General features: G+C 47.0%; 2 protein-coding genes and 1 long non-coding RNA gene across 6 annotated transcripts in view; 1 reads left to right on the forward strand and 2 right to left on the reverse strand.

The window, feature by feature from the left end:
- The first annotated feature begins 3,405 nt into the window (after window positions 1-3,405).
- AVPI1 (arginine vasopressin induced 1) lies at window positions 3,406-11,682 on the forward strand. 3 transcript variants are annotated; one of them, XM_073240590.1, is made up of 4 exons: window positions 3,417-3,564; window positions 3,655-3,905; window positions 8,911-9,207; window positions 11,080-11,682. In XM_073240590.1, the coding sequence occupies exons 3-4, from the start codon at window positions 8,921-8,923 to the stop codon at window positions 11,237-11,239; spliced, it is 447 nt and encodes a 148-aa protein (XP_073096691.1). In that variant the 5' UTR covers window positions 3,417-3,564; window positions 3,655-3,905; window positions 8,911-8,920; the 3' UTR covers window positions 11,240-11,682. The 3 variants fall into 3 exon arrangements, with proteins under 3 accessions (XP_073096692.1, XP_073096691.1, XP_073096690.1); XM_073240591.1 differs by lacking the exon at window positions 3,655-3,905 and having other exon boundaries at window positions 3,406-3,564; XM_073240589.1 differs by having other exon boundaries at window positions 3,457-3,905.
- LOC140850372 (uncharacterized) lies at window positions 8,229-8,934 on the reverse strand. Its single transcript, XR_012133090.1, has 2 exons — window positions 8,799-8,934; window positions 8,229-8,424 (listed from the first exon to the last, which is right to left on the reverse strand). It is a non-coding gene; the product is annotated as an uncharacterized lncRNA (long non-coding RNA).
- Window positions 11,683-12,692: 1,010 nt separating the features above from the next.
- PI4K2A (phosphatidylinositol 4-kinase type 2 alpha) overlaps window positions 12,693-15,674 on the reverse strand; it is a 31,605-nt gene continuing 28,623 nt past the window's right edge. For both annotated transcript variants that reach the window (XM_037015755.2, XM_017664684.3), the window contains one exon: window positions 12,693-15,116. In XM_037015755.2, the coding sequence (XP_036871650.2) occupies window positions 14,955-15,116 (162 nt within the window). In that variant the 3' untranslated portion in view covers window positions 12,693-14,954. The remainder of the gene's footprint in view (window positions 15,117-15,674) is intronic.

The following is a 15,674-nucleotide window of genomic DNA, read 5'->3' on the forward strand; positions in this document are numbered from 1 at the left end:
TCTACTTATGTAAATATTAAAAAACATGAGTTCATACTTGCTGTGGACTGAATGGCTCCCCCCAAATTCACATGTTGAAGCTCTAACCTCCAGTGTGACTGTATTTGGAGTAAGGAAGTAATTAAAGTTAAATGAGAGTGTGTAAGATCGGAGCCCTGATCTGATAGGATTAGTGTCCTTACAAGAAGAGACACCAGAGAGCTAACTTTCTTTCTCCAGCATGTGAGGACACAGTGAACAGGTGGCCATCTGCAAGCCAGGAAGGGAGCTCTCACTACAAACCTAATCAGCTGGCACCTTGATCATGGATTTCCAGCCTCCAGAACTGTGAGAAAATTAATTTCTCCTGGATAAGCCACCCAATTTATGGTATTTTGTTATGGCAGTCCAAGCTGACCAGTATATACTGACCTTTAATTCTAATAGACATGGTGTATTTTTCTATAATGTAACATTTGCCTGTAGGACTTTGCTATTTTGGGCCTATTTGGGTTGTAAGTTCAGAGAAGAGGGTTGTAGTAAGCTGCCTTATATAATGTCTAAAAGAAGGGTGCTTTTAAAAAAGTTTAGAATGATCAAGATAATTTATTAAGAAAAACAGAGTTGACTAAGAGTCACACTGATGATTTTCAGCTGAGTATGAAAGTTCTCTTTCCAGAACAGGACAGATACCAATAAGAAACCTAGGGGAACAAATCTCATCACTACTGGGGGACCATTGTAACTGTCCAGCTGTTTGAATTAACTCCTGCAGGATAGAAAAGGAAGAAGTCAAATGCTGGTTTAGCAACTGTAACAAGGTTCATATTAAGCACTGTGCCTACAACAGCTCGCTTCATCCTCAGAGCAGTGCTGAGAGGTAGGTATGATTATTTCCATTTTATAGATGAGAAAATAGAGAAACAGAGAAGTCAAGTCATTTGTCTAAGGCTGAACGGCTAGAACCTCTTTCCTAGACTCGACTCTGCTAAAAACTAGTACCTTACTGAAGTACCTATTGGAGCCTGAAGCAAAAGGAAAAATGTGCACCCCTATATGCACTCACGAAATGGCCTTCCAAATCTTGAGTCAAATGGAAAAAGTGGATAAAAGCCCTACAGTCAAAGAACATGACCATATACAAAGCCCTGTGCTGCCCAATCTATTGGCACTATTGTCAATCCTCATAAAGCCAATTGGCAGGAGATGCAATGGTGACCCACTTGGGAACTGTGGCTGATTGGAAATGACTGTTCCTGTTACAAAATAACACAGGGTCATAAAACACAGACTGTCTTTTAAATCTTGTTCACCATGGATGTTTCATATTAATTTTGATTTTTAAAACTATTACATTAAAATATTTACCTTAATTACTGAGTTTTTGGTGCCCCCTTAAATATTACTCCTTACCTTGAATATGCCTCATTTGCCTTCCCTTAATCTGATTCCTGGTAAAACCAAGCCTTAGTCTAAATTACACCAGGGCTCCATTCCCTAGAGTTGACCTTCGCTAAACAGGACCTTGAGGGGCGTGGATCCCAGACGCATTCTGTAGATCCCAAATTTCCCATTCCTGCATAGCCCACACAACTGCGGAAGTGACCTGCCTTCTCACTAGAAATAATGAATCATAAAGCTATAATAGAAGCGGTTCGATTGTGTGGTAGGCACGCGGTCACATGCCTGCAAAAATGTTTGGAGATACCACATATTCTCCACCCAGCCTTAATCACATCTGACCCAGAAGCCACAAGTTCCCAATTCCTACAGTGAGCTCATGGCATCAGAATTCCTAGGCTGTCCGCGCTATTATATGCCAAGAGTTTGACCTTCCTACTGCTGAGAATGGGGTAAAGAGAGTCTGTGGTTCAGAAGCCTAGCTTCTGAAGGAAGGTTAAGGAGTCTCCTTAGCCAAACTGCTGGCTGAAAGGCTTTGCACCAGTTATTGGAGATGAACACTGGTGATTTCTTGTTCTTTTCGATATTTCCGCAAGGCTTTAGGAAAAGCAAAGAGAAACTACTGTTAAAATGTTTTTAACTACAGCAAAGCACTTGCTGGTGTTCCTATGCAAGACAGAGGAACTGGAGACCAAGGGATGAGGAAGAACAGCTCCCAAACATCCCTTCCACCTTTAAAAAGGGATCCACAAATCCTGGTTAGCTGGCTCTTATACTTTCCCCTCAGAACTTTTACAGAAGAGAATCAAACTTAAATAACTACAAAGGTCAGCTTTGAAGTGAAAAAGAAGTTTGGGGGACCTAGCTACTTATTCCCAGGCACCCTTCCTGACTACTTTTGAACCAGGGCACAAACAGCCCCTCATCTTCCAAGGAAGTTAACAGGCCATTTATCAAGTGCTTATTGGAACCCTGCATCCACAGCTCTCCAATCCACGTTTAAGCTGCAGCCAAATGACCTTCTAAAAACACAAACTTGTAATGAGAATGAAATGTGCTAATATTTGTAAAGTGCTGACTGGCTTTACCGGCACAAAGTATGTGCTTTATTCCCCTCAGAAAATCAAATGGAATCACTGCCTGCCTCCTCTTGACTTCTGTTTACCCGCCACTCTTCCTTCCCCTTGCTAGTCTTACTCCAGGCCTCTTCATCAACTTCTCCTTTATACCACAGTTTAAATGTTATTTATTCACCTTCTAGGACCTTCCGGAAGTGGTTTGGCTCCTCTATTTACCCTCTTAGTGCCAAATGTTTATCATAATTGTAATCACAACTGTAAGTTTTAAGCTTTTTATTATCTGTCTCCCCTACTAGGCTGTAAACTCCTCCAGGGCAAGCAAGGACTTATAGGTTGCTCCTACTTCCTGCTAGTCAAGGAACTTGACAGGGTGGGTCCCTCTCCTGAATGAATAAAACCTTTGAAAAACTCTCATTTAGACAACTAGCCCAAGGTTGCACAGCTGATCCGAGATTCGAACCCCCGATATTCTGCCTTTGAAGCCCAAGGCTGATCACAGCACCGCACAGACAGTCCCTTCCTGCCCTTCAAAGTTAGAGCCAGAAGCCAAGTGATCTGGGAGGTGAGTTTAAGGAACTGCAGTTCTATTCGCAGAGGGCCACATGCGGCAAGGAACTCGGCGCCGCGCTCACTTGGCCTCGGGCTCGGGAGGGGGGCACTCGTCACGTGTACCTCGCAGGGCCTGCAGCCGCCTCACCCGGAGGCAGGAATGCGGCCCCGCCCGGCTCTCACGCCAGCAAAACCTCGCTCTCCCTGGGGACTTACGTCAATGAAAGAGGGGCCTCCAGGAGCTGCCGCGGGAGGGCGGAGGTGGGGGGGGTGGAGCTCAGATGGGCACGCCCCTCGGCGCTGCTCCGCCGCTGATTGGGCCCGGGGAATCCTAGCCCTCGGGCTTCGGGGCGGGCGGAGCGGAGGGGCGGGGCCTGGGCACGCCCCTCGCCCCTCTGCCGCCGCAGATTGGCCCACGGAGTCTCGGCGTTTGGTTTGGAAGACTCGCTCCGAGTTGACGCCCAGGCTCGGCGGGGGATTGGCTGCTCCAGGGCTGGGGAGTTCTTTCTTCGGGGAGCCGCGGGTGTGGCAGCGGTGGCTCTCCTCGCGCAGCCAGGTACGTAGGTCGGCCGTCCGGCTCGCGTTGCGGTGGGAGCAGGCGGGCAGGCCATCAGTACCGGCGTAACGCCGGGACCCGAACCCCCAGATCCACTGAGGGCTTATCGTCGTACGAAGCGGTCACATCTGAGCTCCGGGGGCCGACCTGTGCTGGTATGTCGCCGTGTGACCTCGACCAGGATACCCCCGCCCAAGCTGTCCTGTGTGTGAAGGCCGCCCGGTCTTTGTGAGCACCGACGCGGCAAGAAGCCCAAAGCTGCGCCCGCCTTTCGTTGGGGTGGGCGTATCTTAGCTTGCCCCATCCGGATTTGAGGTCTGCCGGCGCTGCCCTTTAGCGTGGTGAGTAACCGCTCTAAGTCCGCGGGGTCGTGGAGTGCGGAGGGCACAGAGATTAGTTTGGAAGACCTGACTTTTGATCCCTGCACCTTCCAAAACCCGCAGAAGCAAGATAACTGGCTCCAAGAGGTTTCAGAGCCTCCTGGGTCCTTCCTTCCCCTGAAGACCTCGTCAGCCATCTGGCAGGAACAAAACAGTGGTTGAGAGCGTGGGCACTGAGGTCAGACTACCTGGGTTCATATGCCAGCCTTGTCACCTACCACCTGTGTGACTTCAGGCAGGTTACTTAACATTTCTGAGCCCGCTTTCTCATGTGTAAGATGGTGTAACTACAGTGCCTCCTCCTAGGGTGTTGGGGGGATTAGAGATTGCCCGTCTCAAAGTGCTGTTCTGCACTTGACAAGAGCAAGCTGCCTCAATGGCAGCAGCTATGCTTTAAAAGTCCATAGATGAATCCATCTCCCTTTACCCTCTTCTCCCAAGAGTGAAGATCCCTTTTGAGGGAGTTCCATGACAGTGGTGAAGATGAAAATGACAATGATTCTATAGTCCCTGGTGGTTAGATAGTCTTTCCCTTAACATCTTTCATTCACGATGAAATGTCCTGGGATGCATGCTTCTATCTCCCTTGTCCCCTTAAGGGTTATTTATTCTCACCATTTTGATGATGAACAAACTGAGGTAGGGAAAAACTGAGGCTTGCCAAGGTCACCCAGTTGTCTGTGGCACAGCCAGAATTAAGGGTTCTTGAACTCTTGAAGAGTTATTCCTAGACCTAGTAGGAGTTTATTTCCAGGTCATATCTGCGATTTGGAGGCCAACGTGTGTCCACTTCTCTCAGGCACACCTGGCTGAGAGTAGGCTCTGCCAGGTGGGAGGCCCACATGGTCATTTGGACTGGGCCTCTCACTTGAGGAGCCACAGATTTTGACTGCTGTCCAGTCATAGGCCTGTGCAAGGAAGCAGGCCAGGGTCACAGTTGTTGATTTGGGCCTTGGGCCAGACCCTCCAATTCATTTTCTAAGATGCCCTTAGTCTCTGACTACAGATTACTATTATCTCCATGATTATCTGAAGGAGGCGAGCTGAGTGTGGAACCAGTTGCCCCTAGCTCACACTGTATTCTGCCTCTCCTGGTTACTTGCGCCTCTCTGAAACCATAGTGAGAATAGCTGTCTAAACTGAGCTTCACCTATTACAAAGAATGCTAAATTGTGCACCATATTTATATACTGCGAATTCACTGTGCGATGAGTCATGTTTTAAATACTTTGTTAGAGCTCTATAGTTTATTGCCTGTTTTAAAAGAAGTTGAACTCTGTCATTTTCAACATGTGATGTTTACTTTGGGGGGATTAATTTTAAAGCTAGTTTGTATCAAACTGAAATATTTTGCAGTAATCCTTACTCATTTGCTCACAGACCCATGCTTATTTTCTTTTTATGTCAACTCTGAAATGAAAGATCCATCTGTAATATTTTAATAGTCCCATGGTTTCATTTTCCAATTTTAGAATCATTGTTCAGATATACACCAACTTACCAGGAAATTCATGAGAAAGTAACACATGGAATGAGACAGGAAGAGCCTCTCCTGATAATAAAAGTGTCCTGATTCAGTTTTCCCAAAGTTTACATCTAATCCTACATGAAAGCCACAGATTTTTGTTCCCAGCCTCTCTCTGCAGTCTGAATCCCAGAGTGGGAGGCATAGCCAAGAATGAGGGGCCTCAAAGTCTGGAGGTACCAAGGGTCCCCCCACTGAAATTCATGGAGGGTGTGGTTGAAGCTGGAGCCTCAGACTCTTCCAGATGGTTTCTCCTGGTGCATTTGGAACTAAGTCAGCATTTGGAGGCTAAAGGCTGGAGGCAGGGGCTTGCAGGGCCCTGCAACCCTGGCAGAAGAGGCTGGGACTAGCTGGGAAATCAGGCCCCTGGCTATTTCCTCCCTGAGGCAGCTGCTACTGCTTGATCCCTTTGTCATTCTCTCTGAAGGGTGGGTGAGATTGCCTGAGTCTGAAAGAAGGGACAGAACCCCTTTTCCCACCACCCAGACCAGCTTAGGAGGGTGCCCCTGGCGTGGCCATAGCCTAGGTCACTGGAGTACTTTAGAGCAGTGAGCCGTCTGTCTTCTACCAGACCTTCACCCACAGCTCACAGCAGCAAAACAGCATCTGGCCGCCAGGGAAGACTGAAGAGGGCAGAAAGGAGAGCTACTTGGTTGGGGAGTTTCCTGGCTCCTAATTAGCTAGACCTGTCCACACATGTTCCTAGGCGCTGGCAGACAAGCAAACCCTTCTCTGCTTTCATACAGGCCTCACCACATCATGGAATCACTGACTTGGCAACACTGGCACACACCCTCAAAGACCATAAGCGTCAACCTGTTCATCTTACAGATGTGCGAGGGAAACAAGAGGCCCACAGAGGCCCTATGAAGTGCCTAAGGCCTCTCAGCCAGAGTGGCAGAACTAGGACCGGAACCCAGTCCTCTGACCCACTAGCCAGCACTCTGTGCACAGGGCTGGGTTGCAGTTCCAGATTTCTTTTGTGGAAGCTGGGGCTCTTCCTCTTCAGAGTGCCAAGGCTTCAAGGCTGGGGCAGCCTGTCACCTAGTAAACAGCCCTGACACTGGTGACAAGATTAAAATAAATTCTATAACCTCTGCTTATGTATGGAATATTCATTGTTCTTCTCTTTCTACTGGCCAGTTCCCCTTTGTGAATTAGGTAAGGATAGTGAGACACTTCTTGCAGAAATGGGAAGAAATGTGCATTGAGTGGCTTACTGTGAAGGCAGGACAGTGGTTTTAAAGTACAGGCTGTGGTCATCTGGACTCTGGCCTTGGCTTGTTTGTATCTGTATCTCAGCTTCCATTTGCTCCTCTCTGAATGGGGATGAGATTAAACAGTACCTGATTCCTACAATTGTTTTTGAGGATGAAATGATATACATATTGCCCAGTACTGAATAAATGTCCCAGAATTAGCTTTTACTTCTTTATCAGCCTGAAAGTGTTACTTGGTAACTGTTTTCTGGTCACAGTGTATTTATATCATCCAGCTCTGGGGAGGATTAATTACCACATACACTAGGTTTTGACTGGATTCTCCTAACACTGTCTAAGGAGAGGCAGATTTTAAGATTTCCTGCTTCCAGATAAAAAGCAAAATGTTTATGCAGTTAATTTATCTGTCTTCTGAGTTTTTAGTTATTCAATCTTTTGAAAAGAGTCGGGTGTTTTAAAGGAAGTATTTAACAAGGAAGTATTTAAACAAGGCCCAGAACTGGGGGCCGGGTGAGTGTGAAATTGCTGGAATAAGGAGCATGGCTATTGAGGTGAGGTAGGAAAGGCCAGGGCACAGGAGGGACATATATCTAAGGAGTCTGATGGCTCCAGCTCTCAAAAGAACAGAAGGCAGGTCAGAGTAACTGCTCTAAGTGGGCTGAGGAGAGGTACTGCTTTTATTTATATGGTTCTGTTTGCATTTTTTATAAGAATTAATAAAGAATAAATAAAAAATTCATATCCTAACTTTATTGTCCCCCTTTTTAAACTGGCTAACAGGTATCTCCGTATCTAGCTGTGGAATGAGGTCTGATCTTGCTGCCAGTCCTTCTTCCCTGGTTGGCTGCAGCCGTGAGGGGTGCAGGGAGCACAGGCAGCCCCTCAGCTGGCTCAGGCCAGACTGCATAGAGGAAAACGTGGGCCCACATCACACCCCTGAGCCAAGTACCAAAAGAGGGGTGTTTGATTTAGCTTTTTGGGTTCCTGATACCATACCAGACTCATTTAATCCTTAATAACAGTCCTGAGAAGTGGTTATTAGCTCCATTTTACAGGTAAGCAAACAGGCTCAGGCAGGTTGAATAATTTACCTAAGGTCACAGCTAGGAAGGCAGCAGTGCTGGGAATCAAACCCAGTTCTGTGTAACGCCAAAGTCCTTGGTCGTCTTTGTCTCCAGTCTGCTTTCCAATCCCATAGCCTTTTCAGGTTGTACTGGAGACAAGGATAAGATGGGTGAGTCTCTTATGCCCTTATTATTCCAAGTGAACTATCCAGAATTGAGAGAGATAATTTAAATTTTCTGGATGGGGGGGAACACTGATAGGAGTGTAACTCTTCAACACTTCCTTATGGATTTCAGCCTCTGCCCATGATAGTGCCCTAATCCTGTAGCTTCTGCTGCCTCTTTCTCTGTGCTCCTTTGAATTGTAGTTAGATCTGAATGTCTATTTCATACTGCGTTCATCCCCAGGTCTTCAAAGTAGAAGGGATGACTCCTATCAGTTTTATAGATGGAAAAGGAGGATAGAATATCAAGCGCTGTTAACACTTTGTATCTTTATTCAGTCCTCACAGCAGCTCAATGAAGTAGGTATTAGTATAGCTGGTAAGTCTACACAGGAAGCAGCTGAGGCATGGAGATCACCCAGCCAATAAGTGGTGGAGGCTAGAAGTAGGATTCCAGCTTGGACCTTAGCAGAGAGACATCTGGATTTTGCTTCTCAGTTTCCTCCTCTGTGAAATGAGAAAGCGCAAAGTACCTACCTGTTGTTGTTGTTGGACTCACATCTCGGCTGCTGCTGGCATCATCATTAGGATCCAGGTGTTCTGGGGTCTGCATGGACTTTGGAGCCAGACAGACCTAGGTTCTACTTCTGGCTCTGCACTTAACATAGGACTTTGTGACTACAGGAAAGTAATTTCAACTCTCTGCATTGTGCTTATTCATCTATAAAGTGGGGATAAACAGTTCTTAACCTTACAGGCTGCTGGGGCTCTTTAGTGAGATAATACTTGTGCCAGAAACATAAGCACTTTATAATAAAGTTTGGCTATCATTATTTCACCAAGGTGCTCTGGGAAATTAGTGATTTTAAGTTAAGACTTACTCCACTCTGGCTTTTGAAGAATGGGAACAGCAGAAGCCTTTGCACTGGTCAGGACCCCATGTTTAGGAAGGGTCTGATGAGCTGATTGTCTCTTCATTCTCTCACTCCTCAGAGCACCCAGGATGGGAACCCCAGCCTCTGTGGTGAGCGAGCCGTCCCCCTGGCAGGCCCCAGCTGAAGCCCGGGGCCGCAAGCAGGCCTCAGCCAACATCTTCCAGGACGCCGAGCTACTGCAGATCCAGGGCCTGTTTCAGCGCAGTGGGGACCAGATGGCTGAGGAACGGGCACAGATCATCTGGGAGTGTGCAGGGGACCACCGTGTGGCAGAGGCCTTAAGGAGGCTGCGTAGGAAGAGGCCTCCACGGCAGAAACCCCTGGGCCACTCACTACACCACTGCAGCCGCCTCAGGTGGGTCCCTGAGGACAGAAGGGAAGCACTAATGACACCCATTCTACTATTTCCTGGCTGTGTGACCTGGAGCTACTGACTTGGCCTCCTTGTAAAGTACCTACCATTGGGGTTGTAGGGTCTACACAGTGCCTACCATGTGGTTGGCACTTGAGATTATTGTACTACTGGAGTCATAAACGATCCTGAGAACTCCCACGGGAAGGGATGCCTGGGTCCTAGCAGTGCCACCTCATTCTCACCTTCCCACTTCTTTCCCACCTCCAGGTGGGAGGGACTGTTGTTTGAGAGGCAGGGGGAAATTGTTTTACCAGTTGTAAAACAGGTTAACATTCAAAAGTAAGCCTGGTTATGTCTGGTACTTCTATAGCTTTTCTTCTTCCTTCCTAATTACAATGCTTAAGTAGAATTCGTGCCTCATATCGAAATTACCGAGTATCATAATTCTTCCAAGTGGTAAAGATACCTCAAGACAAATGCTGGGCATAGAAGCCAAGGGGCACAAATCTGCAAAAAAGTAAAAAGCTAACCTTTTCAAACAATATTGCTTCTCTCTCACTTACCAACTTTACATTTCCCTGTATGGCCCCGGAAGATGACTGGTTAGCCAGAGATGGGTAAGATTCCTCAAGGGAGGAACAACCTAAGACAGGCACAGTCGTCGCAGGGGGGCCATCAGGTGAGAAATTGGGGATCAACAGAGGTGAGGCTTAGAACCTCACCCCCGTTTTGAGAGAAATCTTCTGCATCCGTGGATGTTTTGTTGCCCTTGTCTAGCTTGGATTAATACTTAGTCTATAGGCACACACCTGATCATCTACATTTGCCCTCTTACAGCACTAAATTATATTTTCTACCTTTATCTTGCATCTACCTACCACTTCAACATTTTATTAATAATAATAATAATAATAATAAGGGAGAATGTGGGATTCACATATAAATCAAGTATAAAAATCAAACAAATAATCATATTTGACCTGATTGTTTATAGTTCATGATGCGTGATCAAAACTGAAAGTTTCTGTGATGACTGCCCTTGCACTGTTCACCATGTAAGAACTTGTTCGTTATGCTTCAGAAGATTGGAGACTGTTGAGAATTAAGCTTGGGGTTGATTAATGATTGTGCATTGAGTCCCCTATACAGAATTTTATTGTTAACAACCATATGATAAATAAATACGAGAGATGCCCTCTCAAAAAAAAAAAAAAAAGTAAGCCTGGTTAAAATCTTGGCTGTGGGGTTACAGAGAACATAGCATAGGGAAGTTCTACATGGGTATCAAATGTTCAAAAACTGTTGAGAAACTAAACTTTCCCTAGTCATCCACCTCCTAGCTTAGTTCACTGACAGCCCAGGACAGCAAGCCCCAGGACAGCAAGCAGAACCACATGGCTAAACCAACTGCTACAAGTTACACCCTGGGCTCCACTCCCCTAGCTGCTGTCTCTGGGGCCCACAATCAGAATTAGACTTGAACAGGCCTTCCGAGGTCATCAAGTCTGGGGATAGCAAATCACTTTATTTTTTTATTGCTCATATAACTCCAACTGATTAGTAATCCCTACTTAAAAGACCTTGCTAAGGACACTTGGTTCCTTTAGTCTTGTGTCCTGACTGATTAATGGTGTCTGCCATTGAGTATAGGATGAGGGTGCTGAACAACTGATGAATGTCACACACGCTGATCTAGTTCAGTTCTCATTAGAGAAATCTGTAAGCTTTGCCTAGTCATTTAGCTCTCAGGAGGGTTCCTGGTCTCATTTTGCCCCAAAAGTTGTTTTAAAAGTTCACCATGACCGAAATCTCTTTAGTCCCCATTCTGTCCTCCCTATTGATGTTGGCCTATCACACACTTGTTCTCTGCAGAATCCACGAGCCCTGCTCTCCACTGGCTGACCCACAGAGCATTGTCACGGAGACGGCTTCCAGGGATCAGTATCTGAACTCTAGAAGGACAAGTGCCAGGATCCGCCGGAACTGGAGAAAGCCAGGCCCTACAAGTTATCTGCATCAAATCAGACACTGATCCAGGGAAAGGGCTGGGAACAGCAGTATCTTCCCCAGGAATCATAGGAACTTTTGCCAAAGGGCTGAGGGAAGTGAAGCGGGCAGAGAGCCTTGAGGCAGGCAGCCCCATCTGGGTAAATTAAAGACCGCTGCCACGGGCCTACTCCTTTGAGAACAGGACTGGAGGTGTCCACTGTGTGCTGTTATGTGGGACCCATTCCTCACCACACTAAGGAGAAACAGTGACCATTTCTGCCTCAGTCCTTCCCCACTAACACTAAACCTGGGCTGCATGATATTCCCCAAGTGATGGGCACTCAGACAGAGCATCTGACCACTCCTGCAACTAACCCTCCTGCTACTACTGTGACCTATGGTCGAGCAGTGTGTCCCACACCCCTGTCAGGCCAGCACAAGCAGCCTGTGGTTTGAGTGGCAAAATAAAAATATTTGTATCAGTAACTGTATGAGTCTCTCACAGAAGGGGAGGCTCTTGAAATGGATATCCTGGAGCCAGGGAATGAGGGGCTGGGCTTATTGCAGGGAAGGGGGCTCTCAGGAAAGAGAAAATAGGGCTGGCCATCTCTGCTTTCTCACTGTCCCCCTCCCCAGCCCCTGTGCTGAAGTTTCCTCTTTCAGAGGCTGTCAGACTGGGAGGTGGAAGTATCTCTGCAGGCAGTACTGATCCACAGCAGAGGGGAGGGGACTTCCAGCCCCTGGCCAGCTCTAGGAGGAAAGCTATTTATGGTCAGCCCGGCATAGTGGTCGGTGAGCCTATAGTCAAGTGGTGGGTGCCAGCCACTCAAATGGCTCCTTTCTCCCCATGGACCAACCATCCCAAGGTGGATCAACAGATAGCTCAATCATTCTGAAGCCCCCTGCATTATCTGGGCTTTCTTAAAAACTCGTGAGACTTCTATTTTGGCTTTGCCTCACAAGAAGCATACTATGTGCTCATTAGCATTCAGCTCCCCTCCCCACCCAACCTATCTGCTTGATTATCCATCACTAAACAGTGCCAGGGTTGTGTGCCTCAGTGGGCAGTGATGCACACTCAGAGCAGGGCTGCCCTCTGATGGCCAAGAAGAGAAGCTGAGAAGCTGGTCCACATTTCTTGGCCCAAACCTTCGGGGCTAGGTGATTTAGTTATTCAGAATTTTTTGACTTTTAGGAAGTAGTGCAAATATTGCATAATCCCTCATTAGGGAACATCTCTTAATAAAACAATATCTCTGCAACAAATATTCACACTAAAGGGCATATGAAGATTGAAATAGCTTCATGTTAGTGTAGGTTCAGGGCAGTTTTGGTATCAAATGAACTTGGGTTTTCAGAGCTTTGGGCTTTGGAAATAAGAACCTGTATGGAGCCGTACAGATAGGGCTCAGCACCTTCAGGGAAATACAGGGTTCTTTGTCCTCAAAATTGCATTCTATCTTGTCTTCCTTTCCCCAAAGAAAACTAGACAAAAATGGTCAGAATTGGACTTGTTATTCATACATTTGCATTGATTTCAATACATTACATACAATTCCTACAGTGCATTAGAAGAAGAATACCGAGGCAGCAGCTCTCTTGTGGCCTGGCCTCTGCGCCCTGACACCAGGGCACAGGGCCTCTGTCTGAGATATCCCATGACCACCACCCAGAAGCCAGTCCTGGCATTCTGGGCCCCTGGCTCTCCACAAGTCCATGTTCAAGGCAACTGAGTACAGGCTTCAAGGAGAATGGAGACAGGCCAGGAAAGGATGCCTCACCCTCTTTTGTCTGCCAGCACTGGGACCAGATCCCTCTTCCATTGGACCCAATTTCCTTATCACAGAACTCGCCTGGATGAGGGCACTATGCAGATCTGCTGGGCTGGGTGAAGCAACCAGGCTCCCTCAGACCGCTTAGGCTCTCTTGACACCCAGGTGGGGAGCTTTACTAACACATTTGTGTAAAGATGTCTTTGGGGAACTAAAACCTGGGTCTTCTCCTGGCTTCTGGGAGCCCTGATGCTCCTGCAGTCTAGGAGCAGGCATTCTTGCAAACATGATCCCAAAGGCCAGAGTCCAAGTTGGCTAAATGGGATTGTCAGGGCTGTAGCCTGCAGGGAGCCACACCTTTGTCCACAGGACATGCATATCCAGATCCCAGAGGCTCTCCCTGTCAGCTAGGTGGAAGCCCAGAACACACAGGTTCCTGGAGGCTGGAATGGAAGGGACCAGCCTGGCCTAGCTAATGAGAGGACTGTACATTTTTGCTCTGCCTCCTGGATGGTGGGAGATGGGCAAGCAGAAGGCACACAGTCATAGTCCTCGGTCCCTTTCTTTGGTTGTTTTTCAAACCTTTAGGATAGTTTCTTTCCAATGCTGATTGACCAATCGCAGGGTACCAGAAAACTGGAATGTCCAGTAGCATAGAGCTGCCCCTTAGCCACAGATGGCATCTTTTACTTCCTTTTGAGACCACTCTTTGCTTTGGTGTAGAAAGGGCTCAGACACCTGGCAAGGGGTACAGCTGAGGGAAAAGAGACATGGAAGCAGGAAGATACACAGCTGTGCAGGCACTGGGGGACATTTTAAAGGCCTCTCTCCTTTGGGCCCTGCTTTTCTCAAAAAGGCATGGAAAAACTGGCCTGGAACAAGTCAGGGAGCAAAGGGAAGCTGCCAATTAGGAAACAGAATACAAGCGCTGTTACCTCCACCAAGCAACAGTGGTTGCATAAAAACAAGTCCAAGGATCTAGTATCCTTCCCTCTTATGAACTGAGACCTGACGCAGAACCATTTCAAGACCCTCTCCAGACCTCCTAAGTCAGAAAGAGTTGAGGAAAAACTATCTAAAGCAACAGGAACACATTACAGGACTAGTCCAGTTTATGGGAGAGTCCTCTGGCTAGGGCCAAGGACTCAGGAAGCAAGACTGGGCTAAGTCTGCGGCTCCCAACATACTATTAGGTTATGTGGGCCACTTCCACATGCTGGGGAGTCAACTTCCTTCCTTCGGCTTTTGCCTGAGTGATCAGCAAGCCAAAGGTCTAGACTAGAGAGGGTGGGTCCTTTGCAGTAGAACTTACCTACACGGTCATATGCAGGACAGCTGGGATTTCTACAGCAAACTATCCCCACTAGGAAAATTGTGTTTAAAGACTTTCAGCCTACTGCACTGGTAGGGGGAGAAGGGAAAAAAGACTTGGCAAAATCACAAAGAAAAGGTGTAGCTTCTGTCTGTTCCAGCACTGAGAGTCACCCAGCTGGTCCACAGGAGTAAGGAACTGTGAGGCACCTGCACGGTTGGGCCCATGCAAATTTAGGCCTGGATCTGAGGTTTCTGACATGAGAGGATCTGAGATTCTGCCTGGGTTTTACTACTAGCATTTAAATTTGTATTTGTTTGTTTTTTTCTGATGCAGAATATAATGAGGAATTACAATAGAGCAGGGTGTTAGGGAAGGAAGGGAATTTCCCAGTCTGCCCTCAGGAGATGGCAGGGAGATGCTCCTTCCCGGGCACTGGAGTACTTGCATGGAGTGCCAGCCCTCCCCAGAGCTCAGAAAGGCCCAAGAGTGCGCACTGTCCCTCTGATTGTGCTTCTCCCTGTGCTTGGGAAAGCCCTGACGGGATGGTGAGCAGAGGAGGAGGGCTCTTAGGGACACTGCTCTCCTCTGGCTTCTCTGGCTTTTCCTGCAACCTGCTCCCCAGGCTTCCTCCCAGCCCAAGTCTCAGGCAATGTCTTTGTCTGCCTCTTGGGCTACCACCATGAGAAGAAGGGCTTCCGACTCTGAAAGCTCTGTGTGTAGGACTCGCTAGCAGATCGTTGGTGGGAACGGGCCGTCTCGACAATCACAGGTGGCATCTGGACAAGGTGCAGGGGACTCTTGTTGTCTTTCAGGGCCTGAGTCAGATTTAAGATCTGCAGGGGGGAAAATGAGATCAGTCAGGGAAAGGCCTAGGCATCCTGGTTGCTTCTGAAGGGAGACTAGCAGATAGAGTACTCCTATAAATCATTCAAAAAATAAACAACACAGTAATGAAAAATTGTACAAATAGGGTATTTACAAAAGTAGAAATATAAATGGGAATATACAGAAAATGGAAACCTCTCTAGCTGTTTTAAAAATAAAAGAACACCTACTATTTTTTGCCCTTTCTGTGAGTAAAGATACAGAAGACTCAGAGTTGAACAGAGTTCAAAGACATGGTTGTGGACCTGGAGTATGGGACAGTTTTTAAGAAAGGCAAGTGGATAAGAAAGGCTTAAAAGTGAAGAGACCCTATGATTTAGCAATTGCATTTTTAAGAGCTAAGGAAATAATCACAGATATGCACAAACACTTAGTTTCAACCAATACAGTGCAGTATTGTTTACAGCAGTGAAAATGATAAAACTGCCCAAGAGTATGGGACCAGTTAATCATTTAAGGGATAAGAAACAACCAATTAAAAAAATTGGCATAGAAAGCTGATCACA

The sequence above is a fragment of the Manis javanica genome, chromosome 7, assembly GCF_040802235.1.
Source record: "Manis javanica isolate MJ-LG chromosome 7, MJ_LKY, whole genome shotgun sequence".
Classification (NCBI taxonomy): Eukaryota; Metazoa; Chordata; class Mammalia; order Pholidota; family Manidae; genus Manis; species Manis javanica.